This window comes from Bufo bufo, chromosome 7, assembly GCF_905171765.1.
Source record: "Bufo bufo chromosome 7, aBufBuf1.1, whole genome shotgun sequence".
Classification (NCBI taxonomy): Eukaryota; Metazoa; Chordata; class Amphibia; order Anura; family Bufonidae; genus Bufo; species Bufo bufo.
In genome coordinates, this window is record NC_053395.1 from 133935611 (window position 1) to 133954905 (window position 19295).

Here is a 19295-nt window from a genome sequence, read left to right on the forward strand (position 1 = left end):
CAGACATCTTCAGGCGCAGCAGTAACCACCCCCTCAGCGGACTCAACACGGGAACCGTGGGACTGCCGGAATTCTACTGCGGAAGCAGATTTGGGGACTGGGTGGCTGCCAGGTACCCGAGTACGCGCCCACAGGGGGGCAACTAAAGTCGAACATGATGGAGCCACCCCTGCCGCAGGCCGGAACCTGCAGAGAAGAGAAAGGATGACCGGAACAAAAAGCAGGTCAGGTCTGCCTCCTACGGACACTAGAACAAGACTGATCTGCCTAGTGTCTGTGGAGAGGGTATAGCTCAACGGGGAGGAGCCAACACTTTTTTAAGTCTAGTGTCGCCTCCTAGTGGTAGTTGGACATATACCCATGGTGCTGTGTCCCCCAATGCAATGCACGAGAAATGGGGCCAATGTAAAAGGGTAGCATACAACTTGACTAAGGAGGATGTCAATGTTTCAGGATAAAAAACTAAAAACAAATATGCCTTACAAGTAGAAAATGAACAGCAAAATAAAAAAAAAAATAATACTTAGAAACAGATCCAATGTTTGAGCCAGAAGTATATAAAATTGGATGATTGAAATTAAATTTACATACAGAAGAAAAACAGAGTTGCATTGGACTGAAGAGAAGCAATCATGGAGTGTGATTGGATGAAAGTGATATTTAGTGATCAAACACTAATGTCCATTCGCCAAGGAGATGATGCTGGCACCTTTGTCTAGTGCCGTTCTATTTAAATATGTAAAGAAGATGGTCTAAAAGAAAACAATTAGTGTTGATCAAGCACCATAGTGCTCGGGGGCTCGGGCCAAACACATTGGGATGCTCGGGTGCTCTACCGAGCACCCGAGCACAATGGAAGTCAATGGTAGAACCCGAGCATTAAACCAGGCACCCCCTGCTGTGAAGAGGGGAGGGTGCCTGGTTCATAGGAAAAGGTCAGAAATTTATGGAAACACCACCGAAATGGTTTGGGAACAGCATGGGGAGGATGTCTGGATGCATCTTGAACTCCCAGGTCAGTGCTGGGAACTATGTTCTCCGAGTAGTACGCCACTTTTACAGACTGACAATAATACGCACAAAACAGAAGATAAAATCGATTTTAGAGGAAACATTTTTAGGAAACATTCTTTCCTGTATATTTACTTGTATATAAAGTGCAAGTGCTGCCAAAAATTACAAGGAAGAGCCACTCCGAAACAACCTGTATATCACATAAAGGAGGTGCTTATTCACATTGTGGTACAATTGTTCAGGTAGTGGGACTCCTACACTCATAAAGCCAAAGTGAATGGGCTGCCAAAAATTACAGGGAAGTGGCACTACAATACACCCTTTGTTACACATAAAGGAGGACATCATACACAGCCTTGAAAAATTATGATTTATGGCCTGCTGGTGACCCTCAAAAACATTTGGAGCAAGCGCCTGCTGATCTGACCATCTAAAACATTATGGGTGAGGGCCTGCTGTCGCTTTGGTGACTCTAGATAACTTGGGGACGATCGCACGTCCCCGTGACGGTGACGATCCATTCGGATGTCTGCCCTATCAACTTTTGATGCTTTATTTTCAGCGCCAACCACGGTGACCACGGGTAAGGGGGAAATCAGTATTCGATTCCGCAGAGGGAGCCTGAGAAATGGCTACGGCTACCACATCCAAGCAAGGCAGCATGCGCGCAAATTACCTATTAGGTATAATTAGGTGAGGGCTTGGAGGTGAGCTGACCCTCTAAAAAATTATATGCGAGGGCCTGCTGCTGAGCTGACCATTTACAGTTGCAAGAAAAAGTATGTGAACCCTTTGGAATAATATGGATTTCTGCACAAATTGGTCATAAAATGTGATCTGATCTTCATCTAAGTCACAACAATAGACAATCACAGTCTGCTTAAACTAATAACACACAAAGAATTAAATGTTACCATGTTTTTATTGAACACACCATGTAAACATTCACAGTGCAGGTGGAAAAAGTATGTGAACCCTTGGATTTAATAACTGGTTGAACCTCCTTTGGCAGTAATAACTTCAACCAAACATTTCCTGTAGTTGCAGATCAGACGTGCACAATGGTCAGGAGTAATTCTTGACCATTCCTCTTTATAGAACGGTTTCAGTTCAGCAATATTCTTGGGATGTCTGGTGTGAATCGCTTTCTTGAGGTCATGCCACAGCATCTCAATCGGGTTGAGGTCAGGACTCTGACTGGGCCACTCCAGAAGGCGTATTTTCTTCTGCTTAAGCCATTCTGTTGTTGATTTACTTCTATGCTTTGGGTCGTTGCCCTGTTGCGACATCCATCTTCTGTTGAGTTTCAGCTGGTGGACAGATGGCCTTAAGTTCTCCTGCAAAATGTCTTGATAAACTTGGGAATTCATTTTTCCTTCGATGATCGCAATCCATCCAGGCCATGATGCAGCAAAGCAGCCTCAAACCATAATGCCCCCACCACCATCGTTCACAGTTGGGATGAGGTTTTGAAGTTGGTGTGCTGTGCCTCTTTTTCTCCACACATAACTTCCAAACAACTCAACTTCGGTTTCATCTGTCCACAGAATACTTTGCCAGTACTGCTGTGGAACATCCAGGTGCTCTTGTGCAAACTGTAAACGTGCAGCAATAGGTTTTTTTGCACAGCAGTGGCTTCCTCTGTGGAATCCTCCCATGAAATCCATTCTTGTTTAGTGTTTTACGTATCGTAGATTCGCTAACAGAGATGTTAGCATATGCCAGAGACTTTTGTAAGTCTTTAGCTGACACTCTAGGATTCTTCTTCACCTCATTGAGCAGTCTACACTGTGCTCTTGCAGTCAACTTTACAGAACGGTCACTCCCAGGGAGAGTAGCAGCAGTGCTGAACTTTCTCCATTTATAGACAATTTGTCTTACCGTCGACTGATGAACAGCAAGGCTTTTGGAGATACTTTTATAACCCTTTAGCTCTTGGAGATGTCATTAGTCTAGGGGTTCACAAACTTTTTCCACCTGCACTGTGAATGTTTACATGGTGTGTTCAATAAAAACCTGGTAACGTTTAATTCTATGTGTGTTATTCGTTTAAGCAGACGGTGATTGTCTATTGTTGTGAAAAAATTATGGGGGAGTGCCTGCTGCTTAGCTGACCATTGAAAAAATTTACAGTGCTCAAAGAAGGCCGGGTTGTCTGAATACTTCAGCTAAGAATAATGGAATCTGACTCCGGTTCTATTTTGTTGGGGGGCATCCGTATTGCGCCGCTAGAGGTGAAATTCTTGGACCAGCGCAAGACGAACCAAAGCGAAAGCATTTGCCAAGAATCTAAACAAAAGTCGGTGGTTCGAAGACGATACGATACAGTCGTAGTTCCGACCATAAACTATGACGACCGGCGATGCTATTCCCATGACCAGCCGAGCTGCTTCCGGGAAACCAAAGTCTTTGGGTGCCGGGGGGAGTATGGTTTCAAAGCTGACAAAGTACACTGTATGTCACAGATACATTTTTGAAGCGCACACGTTACACTGCAGATGTGGCCCTGGTATGGTCACTGTCAGAAGCGGACACCGTCTACGTAAAAATTACAATGTACAGATGTAGCAGTGGTAACACACACTCTTTACTCAAATTTCTTAACTCATTGCGTTATCTTGAAACAAAAGCTATTGAAAAGCAATTGGTTAACGCATTTAGTTTAGATAACATGTCTCATAAAGCATATGAGTTAACCCTGCTAAATCCATATGTCACAGATACATTTTTGAAGCGCACACGTTACACTGCAGATGTGGCCCTGGTAAGGTCACTGTCAGAAGCGGACACCGTCTACGGAAAAATTACATTGTATGACACAGATAAATTTTTAAAGCGCACATGTTACACTGCAGATGTGGCCCTGGTGTGGTCACTGTCAAAAGTGGACACCGTCGACGGAAAAATTACAATGTATGTCACAGATACATTTTTGAAGCACACACGTTACACTGCAGATGCGGCCCTGGTATGGTCACTGTCAGAAGCGGACACCGTCTACGGAAAAAGTACAATGTATGTCACAGATACATTTTTGAAGCGCACACGTTACTGCACATGTGGCCCTGGTAAGGTCACTGTCAGAAGCAGACAACGTCTACGGAAAAAGTAAATTGGATGTCACTGATATTTTTTGGATGCGCACACTTTACACTGGAGAAGAAGCCAGATTACTGGCGAAACGGCGTTGGGTCAGGAGGCGGCTGAGAGATTGACACACCACTCAGGGTATGCTTATTTTTTTCCTTTAATCACCAAGTCTGTTCATCCTCACATTTGCCTCCATTTTCCATTGTTTGGGGCTTATTGTCTTGAGGTTTCTTGGTGACTAGCATTTGATTATTATAATATTTTTCCCTGATTCCTGGTGTGCTGACCTCCCAGCCCCTCCTTGGGTCCTATTCCTCTCATTTGTGTTCCACCTTTGTGCTGCCTTTTTTTTATCTTCATGTATGTATTTTACATTGTTAAGAAAGTTTATTTATGTTTACTATGCAAAGATTTTTGTGCAATTTCGTTGGTGATAGTCAAGGCTCCTTGTGGGTCCGCAATTCTTTGCGATTTTTTTCTGTCCGGTAATAATTTGGTAGCCCCTTTACACTGGAGATGTGGCACGGATAATTTAACTGTCCGCAGCTGACACCGTCTACGGAGAAAGTTCACTGGATGTCACCGATATTTTAAGGATGCGCACACTTTACACAGGAGATGTGGCGCAAATAATTTAACTGTCCACAGTGGACACCGTCTACGGAAAAAGTACACTGGATGTCACTGATATTTTAGGGATGCGCACACTTTACACTGGAGATGTGGCGCAGCTAATCTCACTGTCCGCAGCACACACTGTCTATTGAAAAAGTACACTGGATGTCACAGATATTTTTGGGATGCGCACACTTTACACAGGAGATGTGGCACGGATAATTTAACTGTCCACAGCGGACACCATCTACGGAAAAAGTACACTGGATGTCACTGATATTTTAGGGATGTGCACACTTTACACTGGAGATGTGGCGCAGCTAAGCTCACTGTCCACAGCGGACACTGTCTATTGAAAAAGTACACTGGATGTCACATACATTTTTGGGATGCGCACACTTTACACAGGAGATGTGGCACGGATAATTTAACTGTCCACGGCGGCCTATTACACGATTTTTAGCGCAGGATGCGCTAAATATATATATATTGTTGCTATCACACACAATAGTCCTTAAAAGGACTTTTGGGTCTCTGAAAAGTTTTTTGTATAAAAATCTTCCTATTACACTCCCTACACTCTCGGTCCCTTCCTATGCTCAGCTCTCCCTGACTACGAATGCGCGGAACATGCGTCATCGGGTGCTATATAGCACCCGAGCATGCGTTCCGGCCAGCCAATTACTGTAATGCCAGTAACCAACATGGCTACTGGCATTACAGTGAGGGCAGTACTTAACTGCATGTTTATTGGCTGCATAGCAGCCAAGAAACATGCGGGGAGGAGACTTAAGCATGGCGCTCGAGCACACGCGGTACTCGGCCGAGTACCGCCATGTGCCGAGCATCGAGATGCTCGAGCCGAACAGGTGTTTGGCCAAGCATGCTCGATCATCACTAAAAACAATGAAATTCCCCAATTCTTTATTTATATTATTTATGATATGGGATTGGATGTCAAATAAAGGTACACTGGCTCAAAAGTGTACCTCCCAACGCCAGGGGCGGATCCCTGTCGCTAATCCTAGGTAGAGCCGATTGGTATACACCATAGGCTTCACCTTTGGACCGGAGATTCATCACCTGGAGATAAATCTTCTATTGTAGGAATGGCTTGAATGAAAGGTTGAATACCAGGCCGTTTGGCGTAACCGATTTCAGCTTAAATATCCATTTTGCCTCAGCCCTCAGGATCTTGTTATCCCAGTCACCCACTCTTTTTGGTTGAGGGATATGTTGAATGCCTACAAATTTCAGGCAAGATGCATCACCCCTATGCACTTGGATTACATACCTAGCCACTTAAGTATCTTTTTCATTGGCAATGTCATTAAAATGGTCTCTCATGCGACGTCTAAACTCACTCTTTGTTTTTCCTACGTAGTCTAGAAGGCAGCTACACTGGGCCAGGTACACTACACCCGCAGTTATACAGTTTATGAAGTCAAGGATCTCATATTCCAATCCTGTGTGCGAGCCCCTGAACTTTTTTCTTGTATTTACCTGGTTACAGGCCGCACATTTGCGGCATCTAAACATTCCAAGCCAATTCCCTGTTGGTTGTGGGGGTTGGAAGTGGCCGTTTACAAGCATGTCCCTTAGATTCCGCCCTTTCTATAAGTGATCTGAGGGTATCCTCCAATTACCTCTTCAAGGTCTGGATCCGCACAAAGAATGTCCCAGTATTTTGTGAGTGTTTGTCTGATTTGCAGATGTGCATTGTCGTACGTACCAATAATTTGTATCTGACTACTAGATGACTACTACTATCTGACTACTAGATGACGTTTCAGTATGTACTTTTTTGGGGACCAGAAGCGTTTCTCTTTTTGCTCTGCAGGCTGCTTCGAACGCGGATCTGAGGATACCATCGGGATAACCTCTGTCCCTGAATCTGGTTCTTAAGTCATTCGCCTGCGTTTTGAATTTATTCATGCTGGAACAATTGCGACGTAGCCTCAGATACTGGCCTTTCGGTATGCCTTTACGCAGGGAATAGGTGTGTGCACTCTCCCAGCGAAGTAGGCTATTTGTCACAGTTGTTTTGCGAAAGACTGATGTCATGATGTTATTATCAGGGCCCCTCTCAATTAGTACATCCAAAAAGGAAAGGGATCTAGAGTCACATACGGATGTGAATCTCAGTCCTATATCATTAATATTAATGATTTTCACAAACTCCGTGAAAGACTGTTCTGTTCCCTTCCACAGTAAGAAGACATCTATAAATCTATACCATAGAACTATACTTTCATGCCACTGATTTAGATGTTCTAAACCAGATGTAATTGGCCTCCCAACAGCCCAGGAGTAAATTTGCGCAATTGTTCCAGCATGAATAAATTTAAAACGCAGGCGAATGACTTAACCCCTTAAGGATTTGACCCTATTTCACCTTAAGGACCAGGCCATTTTTTGCAAATCTGACCAGTGTCACTTTAAGTGCTGATAACTTTAAAACGCTTTGACTTATCCAGGCCATTCTGAGTTTGTTTTTTCGTCACATATTGTACTTCATGACACTGGTAAAATGAAGTAAAAAAAATTATTTTTATTTATAAAAAAAAATACAAAATTTACCAAAAATTTGTAAAAAATTGCAAATTTCCAAGTTACAATTTCTCTACTTCTATAATACATAGTAATACCTGAAATACCCATTACTTTACATTCCCCATATGTCCACTTCATGTTTGGATCATTTTGAAAATGATATTTAATTTTTTTGGGATGTTACAAGGCTTAGAAGTTTAGAAGCAAATCTTTACATTTTTCAGAAATTTTTAAAAACACAATTTTTAGGGACCAGTTCAGGTCTGAAGTCACTTTGAGAGGCTTACAAAATAGAAACCACCCAAAAATGACCCCATTCTATAAACTACACCCTTCAAGGTATTCAAAACTGATTTTACAAATTTTGTTAACCCTTTAGGTGTTCCACAAGAAATAATGGAAAATAGAGATACAATTTCAAAATTTCACTTTTTTGGCAGATTTTCCATTTTAATAATTTCGTTCCAGTTACAAAGCAAGGGTTAACAGCCAAACCAAACTCAATATTTATGGCCCTGATTCTGTAGTTTACAGAAACACCCCATATGTGGTTGTAAACCGATGTACGGGCACACGGCAGGGAGCAGAAGGAAAGGAATGCCATACGATTTTTGGAAGGCAGATTTTGCTAGACTGTTTTTTTTGACACCATGTCCCATTTGAAACCCCCCTGATGCAACCCTAGAGTAGAAATTCCATAAAAGTGACCCCATCTAAGATACTACACCCCTCAAGGTATTCAAAACAGATTTTACAAACGTCGTTATCTCTTTAGGTGTTCCACAAGAGTTATTGGCAAATGGAGATGAAATTTCAGAATTTAAATTTTTGGGCAAATTTTCCATTTTAATCCATTTTTCCCAGTAACTAAGCAAGGGTTAACATCCAAACAAAACTCAATATTTAGGGCCCTGATTCTGTAGTTTACAGACACACCCCATATGTGGTCGTAAACAGCTGTACGGGCACATGGCAGGGCGCAGAAGGAAAGGAATGCCATACGGTTTTTGGAAGGCAGATTTTGCTGGACTGTTTTTTTTGACACCATGTCCCATTTGAAGCCCCCCTGACGCACCCCTAGAGTAGAAACTCCAAAAAAATGGCGCCATTTTAGTAACTACTGGATAGGGTGGCAGTATTGTTGGTACTAGTTTAGGGAACATATGATTTTTGGTTGCTCTATATTACACTTTTTGTGAGGCAAGATAACAAGAAATAGCTGTTTTGGCACTGTTTTTATTTTTTGTTATTTACAACATTCACCTGACAGGTTAGATCATGTGATATTTTTATAGACCAGGTTGTCACGGATGCGGCGATACCTAATATGTATACTTTCTTCTTATTTATGTAAGTTTTACACAATGATTTCATTTTTAAAGCAAAAAATAATAATCATGTTTTAGTGTTTCCATAGTCTGAGAGCCATAATTTTTTCAGTTTTTGGGCGATTACCTTGGGTAGGGTATGATTTTTGCGGGATGAGATGACGGTTTTATTGGCACCATTTTGGGGTGCGTGTGACTTTTTGATCGCTTGCTATTACACTTTTTGTGGTGTAAGGTGACAAACAATTGTTTATTTAGCACAGTTTTTATTTAAAAATTTTTACGGTGTTCATCTGAGGGGTTAGGTCATGTGATATTGTTAACGAGCCAGTCGATACGGACGTGGCGATACCTAATATGTATACTTTTTTTATTTATTTATGTAAGTTTTACACAATAATATCATTTTTGAAACAAAAAAAATGATGTTTTAGTGTCTCCATATTCTGAGCCATAGTTTTTTTATTTTTTGGGCGACTGTCTCAGGTAGGGGCTCATTTTTTGCGGGATGAGGTGACGGTTAGATTGGTACTATTTTGGTGGGCAAACGCCTTTTTGATCGCTTGCTGTTGTACTTTTTGTGATGTAAGGTGACAAAAAAAATGGTTTATTTAGCATAGTTTTAATTTTTTACGGTGTTCATCTGAGAGGTTAGGTCATGTGATATACTACTTGCTAGTGAGCCACCACAACCTACCACTATTTTTTAGGTCATGTGATATGTTTATAGAGCCGGTCGATACGGACGCGGCGATACCTAATATGTATACTTCCCCCCCCCCCCCTATTTTTTACCAATTTTTTTTTACTTTATTTGGGGAAAATCAAGTTTTTGTTTATTTTTACTTGAAACGTTTAATTTTTTGGGGGGGAAACTTTATTTGTTCAACTTTTTTTTTTCCACTTTATTTTTTGTCCCACTTTGGGACTTGAACTTTTGGGGGTCTAATCCTTTACAATGCATTCCAATACTTCTGTATTGGAATGCATTGGCTGTATGAGTAATACAGTCTGTATTACTCATACAGCTTCCGGGGCCTGTGAGATCCAGGGGGCTGGATCTCACAGGCTCTTCACCAGAAGGCAGCGCAGATGCCTCAGGAAGGCATTGCGCTGCCTTCCATGCCATCGGGTCCCCCCCACAGCCCCATGGGGACCCGATGGCACGCCGCCCGCACAATAAAAAGCTGAAAACCGCAGGTCTGAATTGACCTGCGGTTTGCGGCGATCGCCGACACGGGGGGGTCACGGGACCCCCCCTGCGCATTTAGCCGTGGTGCCTGCTCAATGATTTGAGCAGTCACCGTGTTCCGATCACCGGGACTGGAGGGATTGGTGAGCGCCATATGAGGTGGGTGGTGTTCTGATAATAAAAGGAGACAAGCTTCAATAGCAAGTTGCCACAGCGGTTACTAACAAAGAAACTCTGCCACTGTATAGACGCACTGCAAGGCACAGATCGCTCCCTGATGAGCCATTTTACTATGGCGAAACACGTTGGAGGCTGCTTGTAGGCAGCTGAAGGAGAGGGACGACTAGGTGAGGCCCGAGGTTCCTGCGGCTGGGGGGGGGGAAGGGGGGGAAGGGGGGGGGGCGCTCTTTTTAGGGCGAGTGCTCCAACTACAGCCAGTTAGCCAATCCCCCCGTTCTAGACTAGACGATGAGGGTCAGAAACAATTAGGCTTAGCTGAGAAGAGAGTAGGGAGCACTCTACGCAATACTTACCTGGAGAAGCTACCCCCACCGTAAACCATCAACATCCAAGTAGGGCAATAGACCATTCAAATTTCCCCTCCGCACAGCAGTGCGTTCAGAAGAATTTTTACTAACTTTGTCTTATTTATTTTAACGATAAAAATAAAAGTTACATATTATTATTTCTCATGCAGGTACACTCAGTTCATCATATAGAAAATCTTAACCCCCCCCATTCTCAAAAAACAAAACAAAACAAAGGCATCTGTTGGAGGCGGACTACATACTAAGGTATTATTCCTCTTTAAGTTACTCTCTTGAGTCCTGGGAATGTGTCCTCCACTCCTCTTGTTTTCTTATTCATCCTGCCCCTTTTCTTTAACTTTCCTTTCCTTCCCTTATTCTACTGCCCGTTACTTATTTCTACAGTAATATGAATTTTTGCAGATGGATTAAAATATATGAAAGCACCTTCATTTGGACTTTGATGTGTATTATGTGTTTTGTGATATAATTATATGTCTTCTGTACGTGTTATCCGCCAACAGTTTTGGCTTCCAATTCCGATTGTAGATTTCATAATTATTTGCCTTTTCTTGTTTATTTTTTTTCCAGAAAATCTCAATAAAATATTTATGCATAAAAAGAATAGATACAAGAAAGAGTTGCAGATTAAGGCGATCACTTTTTATCATCTTCCATCAAAACGCTCCTGGTTGATAGAATAGAATAGACATGATGCACAGATTTCACCTTATATCATGATAATTCTCTGGGTGATACAGGTGCACATCCTGCAGGAAACGCTCCATCAACATGCTGGTTGCCAGACGGTTCCTGTGGCATGTAGACAGCTGTCTGTGATTGTCACTTGCAAGATGCTAGGGAAATATTAAAGCATATACTGTAAGTGCCTTGTTAAAATGATACCAATGGATTTTCTTTGACATGCAGATGGAAAGGCAAAGATTCTTAAAGGGTTATTCCCATCTCCCATCGATATCACTAACTTCACTGCTCCACTCCTTGTTCCCTTGTACTTGTTTAGTGGGTCAGACCATGCTACCTTATAAAATAACAAAAGTAGAATAAGCAAGCCTCTAATAAAGTAAATACAAATGTATAAGAAAAACTCTGTGAAAACTTGCAGTGATGTGTGGAAACCTGAATTGCGCTCCACTCGTTCTTATATGGAGACATGAAGACCTGTCTAGAACGGCTTTACTTGAAAGCAATGTGAAAGGGGTTGCATCACTTCGGCAAATAGCATTTATTATGTAGAGAAAGTTAATACAAGACACTTACTAATGTATTGTGATTGTCCATATTGCTTTCTTTGCTGGCAGGATTCATTTTTCCATCACATTATACACTGCTCGTTTCCATGGTTATGACCACCCTGCAATCCATCAGCATTGGCCATGCTGGCACACTATAGGCAAAAGCACCAGCCTTTGTGCACTCCTACGTTCATGGCCACCAGAGAGGCCAACGCTTTTTTCCTATTCCTATGGTGTGCAAGCATGACCACCGCTGATGGACTGCAGGGTGGTTGTAACCATGGAAACGAGCAGTTTATAATATGATGGAAAAATGAATCCAGCCAGCAAAGGAAGCAATATGGACAATTACAATACTAGGGATGAGCGAATCCTTTTCAGATGAAACATCCGAAGTCGATTCGCATAAAACTTCGTTTGAATGAGTGGTACCTTGGAACCAAATCCGAGTTCGGGAAAAGGTTTTTAACAGTAAAAATGTATTTCTGAAGTTATTACCCGAAGTCTCGTGAGACTTCGCAAAGTAATAACTTTGGCTCATCTGAGCCAATACATTCCAATTCTGTACGGAGTGCTCACTCTGTACAATTGACTTCCGATGTTTCATCCAAAGTCGATTCACTCATCCCTACTCAATACATTAGTAAGTGGCTTGTATTAACTTTCTTTTCTGTACATGGTAAATGCCACTTGCTGAAGTGAGACAATCCCTAGTCTATGAACTGGCGGCTTTTCTACTTTCTGGAGAAAGATGACATATAGGTGCATCCACTGTATGAAACTGAAATAACGGAAGACTATGTTAATTTGTATTAAACTACTAGAAACCAATATGACTACAATGATGTGATGTGAATATTAATGAGGTGATGATTTTTCTTTAAAACTAAATAAAATGCTTATGACCCTATTACTGGCTAATACTAATACTGCCACCCCACACGTACAATATACAATAATATAACAATAGTTGGTCCATGTCACACTAAATGCAGTACACATGTGTATAGTGAATGCTTGTATGACAAGATAAAAAGGTTATATTATCTTACCTTTTCTAGGTTAATGTAATGTACTTGGCAGCAGCTGCAGTATCCTTGTCTGTAATGCCCTGGAGGTACACAGTTCCCTGACTGCTCTGCGATGTGAGCATTTTCACTTAAAAAAAAAAAAAAAAATTGTATATAAGAAAGGAGATACATTCAAATTTCACAATCATATGTCCTATAGTATCACTTTATCTGCAAGTTCATCAGTTATTAATGAAATTAATTTTCCCTGCTATAGGCCTCATGCACACGACCGTTGTGTGCATCCGCGTCCGTTCCGTCATTTTTCACAGTTTAGCGGAGGTCCCATTTATTTCTATGGAGCTGTGAAAAAAAAACTGATAGTCCTCAGTTTTTTCTCCGCGTCCGTGATCCGCGATTCCAGTCCATCAAAAAAATACAACCTGTCCTATTCTTGTCAGTGGAAAACGGAGGACGGACCCATTCAAGTCAATGGGTCCGTCAAAAAAAAGGATGCACAACTGGTATGTCATCCGTGTCCGCGTCCGTTTTTTCTACAAGACCTTGGTGCAATAAAATTACACTTTTCATTAACCTTCCTTTTTTTTCCCCTGTCAGACAAAAAAAAAGGAAGACACAAGGAAACACAACTGAAGCCAAATCGGACACGGACCACTGAAGCCAAATCACTGACAGTGAAAAAACACTGTCGTGTGCATGAGGCCATAGGAGTTATATAAATTGTATCATAGGAAAGAAAGTAAGCGCTGTGTATCTGGAGAGGGTCAAACTACACTTGTTTTCTTAGACATGCCTTGTGCTTTTGGATTTTGGGGTGGATTCCGCTCTGAAAGTTGCATGGAATCTGTGCAGAAACCACCTCCTATTTTATGCAGCAGTGGTGTATGTCCAGATGGTTTTTCAGCCCACACTAAGAAAGGGCATGCCCTCTCTTGGCATGGTGTCTGCTCACAGATTAGCCCCACTGAAAGGGGTTAAAGCTTCAAATGGATCCGCTGCATTCAAACTGAGACAAAAACCTTAAGGCCCTTTACACAGGCTGCCACAGCAGGCAATTATCAGGAACAAACTCCCAATAAATGCTTTCTCATTACAAGAGGGGAGAGCTGCATTTGCATGCTAGCGTGATCGCTCGTTCCCATACAAATTCATAGGGGGTCATTTAAGACTGGAGTTTTAGACGCCGATCTTAATAACCCCTATATCTGGTGGTGGATCTGTCGAAGTTATGTAGAGGTGCTACATAACTTTGGTGCATCCAGCTCCAGTCTAAATTTAGGACAGCTTCCTAGCTGTCTTACATTTAGACCATTTTCTAAAGGCATAGAAAATGATGAATGATACGGGCCTGCCGACCCGTCCACTTTCCCGGCACGACCACTTTTCAGACCAGTTGTGAGCAGGGAAAAGTCACAGATTGCGGAGCAACTAACCCTTGCACCACAATATGCGCCAGAAATACGCCTAATATAGGCGTATTTCTGGAAAATAAATGACCCCCGTATATTTGGGCAGTACATCACTGTTTGGACAGCACAATCTGCTAGCCAGAAACAATGATTTAGGTGACAATGTCAGCGCTTTCTTAATAGGATCAAGAAACATATCAATATATATTTTTAAAATTATATAATTAGCAATGATGACAAAAATCTATATGACTTTCGGGAACAAAATAGTGACAAAATGAAGTAATAGTAATACTTTACTCTTTATGATTGGGTCAACAAGCTCCAACACTGAAGTCCTCCAGTGAGTATCCTGCACCCCTCCGTTTAGATCATGCAGGCTTTCAATGTTAAAATGATTGATAATGGACTCCTTCATTGTAATGGATTACTTTAAACTGCAGCGTCAATACAATCAAAATATGAAACAATTCCTTTAGCCTGGTTAATTCATCAACTATAATTAGCTGGTTATACAGTCTCCTTTCTGTCTTTCTTACAGGCATGATATTTCATCATTATGGTTCCAAGTTGTAGATGAGAAAATGAGATGAGCAATCATGTAAAGCAGGATGAAAAATGATCCAACAAAACACATGGTAAGAAACGTGAAGACAGTCCACCCGGAAGAAAAACGTTATCCAACGTAAGGGCATACTCCACCCTGAAGGCATATCAAAATGAAGCACTCAAGAAACAATCTTCTTCACAAATACTTGTTAATATTTCTTTTTTGTCACAATACAATCTAATGTTGTAATGCAATAAGGAAGATTCATAAAAGTGCAAAGAATTAATGAAAAACTGACATCCGGTTGCTGATTTTATTTTATTTTTTAAATATTCCTGATTTGCACATCAGAATAAATGATAAGGGTGGTCCACACAGGATGCAAATGCTGACAAATAATCCAAAACAGATGATCAGATTATTATGATTTCTATGAAGCCAGATCGTCATATGCCTATGGTAGTTACAATGTGTCTGTATTACACCCGGTCTACTCTCAGATTTGAGTTTTAGAATAACAACCCAGGTTAGGGTACATTTACGCACACTTCCACCGGAGGCTGACCCTCAGGCTTCTGCCACGGTTCTGCATTTTGCAGTCCAATTCCCTGGGGCTAATCTATATGTAGACACCCACCATGTAAACCGCGCTAAGGGACATGTCCCTTCCTAAAGCGGTCTGGAAATCTGCACACAGACAATCCGTGGCCATATGGAGGACTGCACACACTCCCACTGATTTACTCTCTACTGCTGAAAAGCATTGTTGGTGGTTTAGCTGCCATCAACTAAAGCTTCTCGCAGCTCACCAAGCAGAGCGCCATACATCGTACAGAAGCTGTGCTTGGTATCGCAGCTCAGCCCCATTCACTTCAATGGGGCTGAGCTGCACCTAGGCCATGTGACAGATGAACGTAACGTCTCATTGGCATAGGCTTAGCTTCGAGAAGGCCGCAGTGCTACTGCAAGGTGCCTTCTCAAACAGCTGATTGGCTGGGGTCCCAGGTGTCGGACCCCAACAAATCAGATACTGAGGACCTATCCAGAGGACAATCCTAACCACGGCATCTAAGCGTGTGAAAACCCGGAAGAGCACGCCTCCAGGTATGCTCCACCTCCCTCGGGCAGGGATTGGAGGAGCCGGAGCTTGTATACAGCAGCCCGTCATAGAGAGTGACAGGAGGCTGCTGCATAGTGTTTCCTACGAAGCCCCTGTCAGTAGCAGGGCTCCTTAGGAAACTAGTACATTTTCCATAGACTCTAATGATTACTTGTTATAGTTCCCTATGAGAACTATAAAAAAAAAAGGTCAACAAAAAATAATTAAGTTTTTAAAAATAAAAAAAGATAAAAGTTCAAATCACCCCCGTCCCCCCAAAAAAAAAAAAAGAAAAAAAGAATTAGACTTAACGGTAATTCGGTTTCCATGAGATCACCATGACGGCCACAAGGAGACTGAACCCTGACCTCTGTAGGGACAGGAACAGAGAAAGGTTAAAACACCCGCCTCCACCATGCACCAGTGCTTTCCAAAATTATCAGAGTGAAAGAGGAGACAAATCCATAGTAATCTTATTATATAATTAGAAGGTATTGACTCATACCCGCACGCAACAATAAATGAAAAATAAATTGGGGAGGAAATAATGGGCCGTCATGGTGATCTCATGGAAACAGAATTACTGGTAAGTCCAATTCCGATTTTCCATATCACCATGACGGCCACAGGGAGATATCCAAAATTATAATATTAAGGGGGGGGGGGGGGGCGCTACTGCCTGAAGGACTTTACGTCCAAAAGACAGATCGGCAGTATTTGAAAAATCTAAGTGGTAATGCTTTATAAAAGGTATGTACACTGGATCAGGTTGCCGCCCTACAAATGTCTTCCAAGGAGGCACCTGCTCTTTCAGCCTGTGAAGAGGACATAGCTCTAGAATGCGCTTTTAAAGTTAGCTGAACAAGAAACCCCCTGAGCGGTATAACAATGGGAAATTGTGCACTTAATCCACCTAGCAATGGAAGATCTAGACAACCTCTTCCCTTTGTTCTTTCCTGAGAACTGAACCAGAAGACTATCAGACTTCCTGTTTTTTGTGACCAAGTATTTTAAAACTGTACATCTGTGAAAGGTGTAAGGTGTGAAAGGAACTCTCCGCGCTATTTTTTGGATTATTACAAAATGACGGGAGAATGATCTCTTGATCCCTGTGGAAGTCAGATACCACCTTGGGTAGGAACTCTGGATCTAGTCTGAGTACTATCCTATCTTCCAGGATTCTAAGATAGGGCTCCCTAATTGAGATCGCCTGTATCTCACCCAGCCTCCTTGCAGACGTGATCGCAATCGGAAATGATGTCTTGAAAGATAGGAATTTGAGTGGACAGTCTTCCAGAGGTTTAAATGGACTCATAATTAGGCCATTTAAAATGGTATTGAGGTTCCAGGAAGGAACTCGTGATTTTAATGCGGGCCTCAGTCTCGCTGCCACTCTCATGAATCTTCTGATCCACCTGTGGCTTGCTAAGTCCGCATTAAAGAAACAGCTGAGTGCCGATACTTGTACTTTTAGAGTAAGACCTAATTCTAGACCTTGTTGAATAAAATCTAAGATTTGTTGAATCTTTGGTCTAACCAGGTTAGGAGAAGATTTCCCTGACCAAAAGCAGAACTTCTTCCAGATTTTTAGGTATATGGCCGATGTCACCTTCTTCCTACTGGCCCTGAGAGTAACTATGACCTTATCTGAAAGTCCTTGAGGCCTCAGTATTTCAACCTCAGGATCCAGGCTGTTAGTTTTAAAAATTTTGGATGGGGATGTAGAATGGGGCCTTCACGTAGAAGGTCTTTCCTGAGTGGAAGAGACCATGGGTTGCAGATTGAGAGTCTTTTGAGGGATGAGAACCAACTCCTCTTTGGCCAGAAGGGGGTTATCATGATGACAGTCGAATTATCTTGTAGGATTTTCTGAATTACTCTCGGAATAATCGGTATCGGGGGAAATGCATAACACAGGTTCCAATCCCATGTTGTGGCGATTGCCCCTGGGAGCCAGGGAACAGAATCTGTTCACTTTTTTTGTTGTCTTTTGACGCAAACAAGTCTACGTCTGGTGTCCCTCATCTGTCTACCATCATCCTGAAGACTTCCGGATTTAGGAACCATTCTGTTTGGTCCAATGCGTGACGGCTGAGGTTGTCCACTTCCTGATTGAGAGTCCCTTTGAGATAAGCCGCCGAGATAGACTTCACGTTCCTTTCCACCCAGTAGAATATCTTGTTTGAAAGGTATTGAAGTTTTTTGATTTTGTTCCTCCCTGATGTGAGAGGTAAGCCACCGTCGTTGTATTGTCTGACAGGATCCCCAGGTGGTGATCCTGAAGAGTCTCTTCCGTCACCTTTAAAGCTTCCCACACAGCACTAAACTCCCTGAAGTTCAAGGATTAGCTTCTTACCGAAAGGGTCCAGGAACCCTGGTAATAGGAGTCCCCAATTTTTGCACCCCAGCCCGAATGGCTGGCAATGGTCTTGATCTGGACATACGGAGACTTCCTCCAGGCCACTCCCTGTGAGAGATTGTTGTTCACCTTCCACCAGTTTCAGGAGGTCTTTACGTATCCTGGAATGTAAACCTCGATCTAGAGACCTATGTTGTTTGTCCCAGATGTTCAGAATCCAGGACTGCATTGGACGGGAATGCAGCTGACTCTACATTACTGATGGGATACAGGCTGTCAATGTTCCCAGCAAACTCATAGCTTCTCTCACAGAGAAGATCCTCTTCCTCTGGAAGGTCTTGATTTTCTCCCTCAAAGACTGAATCTTGTCTGTGGGCAGGAAGGTGGTCTGTGACTGCGAGTCCAGGAAGACTCCCAGGAACTGTACTCTGGTCGATGGTTGTCTCAAGAATGCAACCATCTCTATCACCAGTTTGGTGAATATTCTGGGAGCGTTCATCAGATTGCTCATAGCCATAGTAGGAGGAACGCTAAAATATATATTTATTCAACAGCACCCATCAAATACTTGGCCTATTATCCCCGTTTTTTTCGGGCTTATCTTATCAATTATAATTTATAATCGGTAATCAATGTAGAGATATCAACATAGAGATATATTGTTGTTAAATATCCCTAACCCCCCTTTCTTTTCTAAATAAATGCTGTAAATGAAAATCCTTCATTAAGTCTAACTGGACTCATTGTATTCAACCTATAAATCCAGCAGGCCTCACATTGCAATAATCTCCTATCCAAATTTCCACCTCTAGGTCCCAATTATTATTTTTCTATTCCCCAGAAATGCAATACATTAAAATTTTTGCCATGGGCATACCTAATGTATCTTGAGATAGGTGTATTCTTCTCCGTCTCTACTGTACTTAGATGGCCTGAGATACGTCACCTTAGGCTACTTTCACACTAGTGGCACTGACCTCCGGCAGGCTGTTCCGTCAGGTGAACAGCCTGTCGGATCCGTCCTGCCGCTAATGACCGTGTGCCCCCGGACTGCCGCTCCATCCCCATTGACTATAATGGGGGCAGTGTGGAGTTCCGGAGGAGGCACGGCAGCGCACGGTGAGAGGCTGCCTGAATAAATGTCGGATATGTCGTAGTTTTATTCTGGCAGCCTCTCGCCGTGCCTCCGCCGGCACACGGTCACTAGCGGCAGAAATGATTTGACAGGCTGGAACAGCCTGCCGGAGGTCCGGGCCGCTAGTTTGAAAGTAG

At 42.4% G+C, this 19295-nt stretch overlaps 1 protein-coding gene across 2 annotated transcripts in view; it reads right to left on the reverse strand.

Moving 5' to 3' along the window:
• ZDBF2 (zinc finger DBF-type containing 2) overlaps nucleotides 1-19295 on the reverse strand; it is a 73111-nt gene that overhangs the window by 10422 nt on the left and 43394 nt on the right. For both annotated transcript variants that reach the window (XM_040440984.1, XM_040440983.1), the window contains 2 exons: nucleotides 12628-12733; nucleotides 11049-11176 (listed from right to left, as the gene is read on the reverse strand). In XM_040440984.1, the coding sequence (XP_040296918.1) occupies nucleotides 11049-11176; nucleotides 12628-12733 (234 nt within the window). The remainder of the gene's footprint in view (nucleotides 1-11048; nucleotides 11177-12627; nucleotides 12734-19295) is intronic.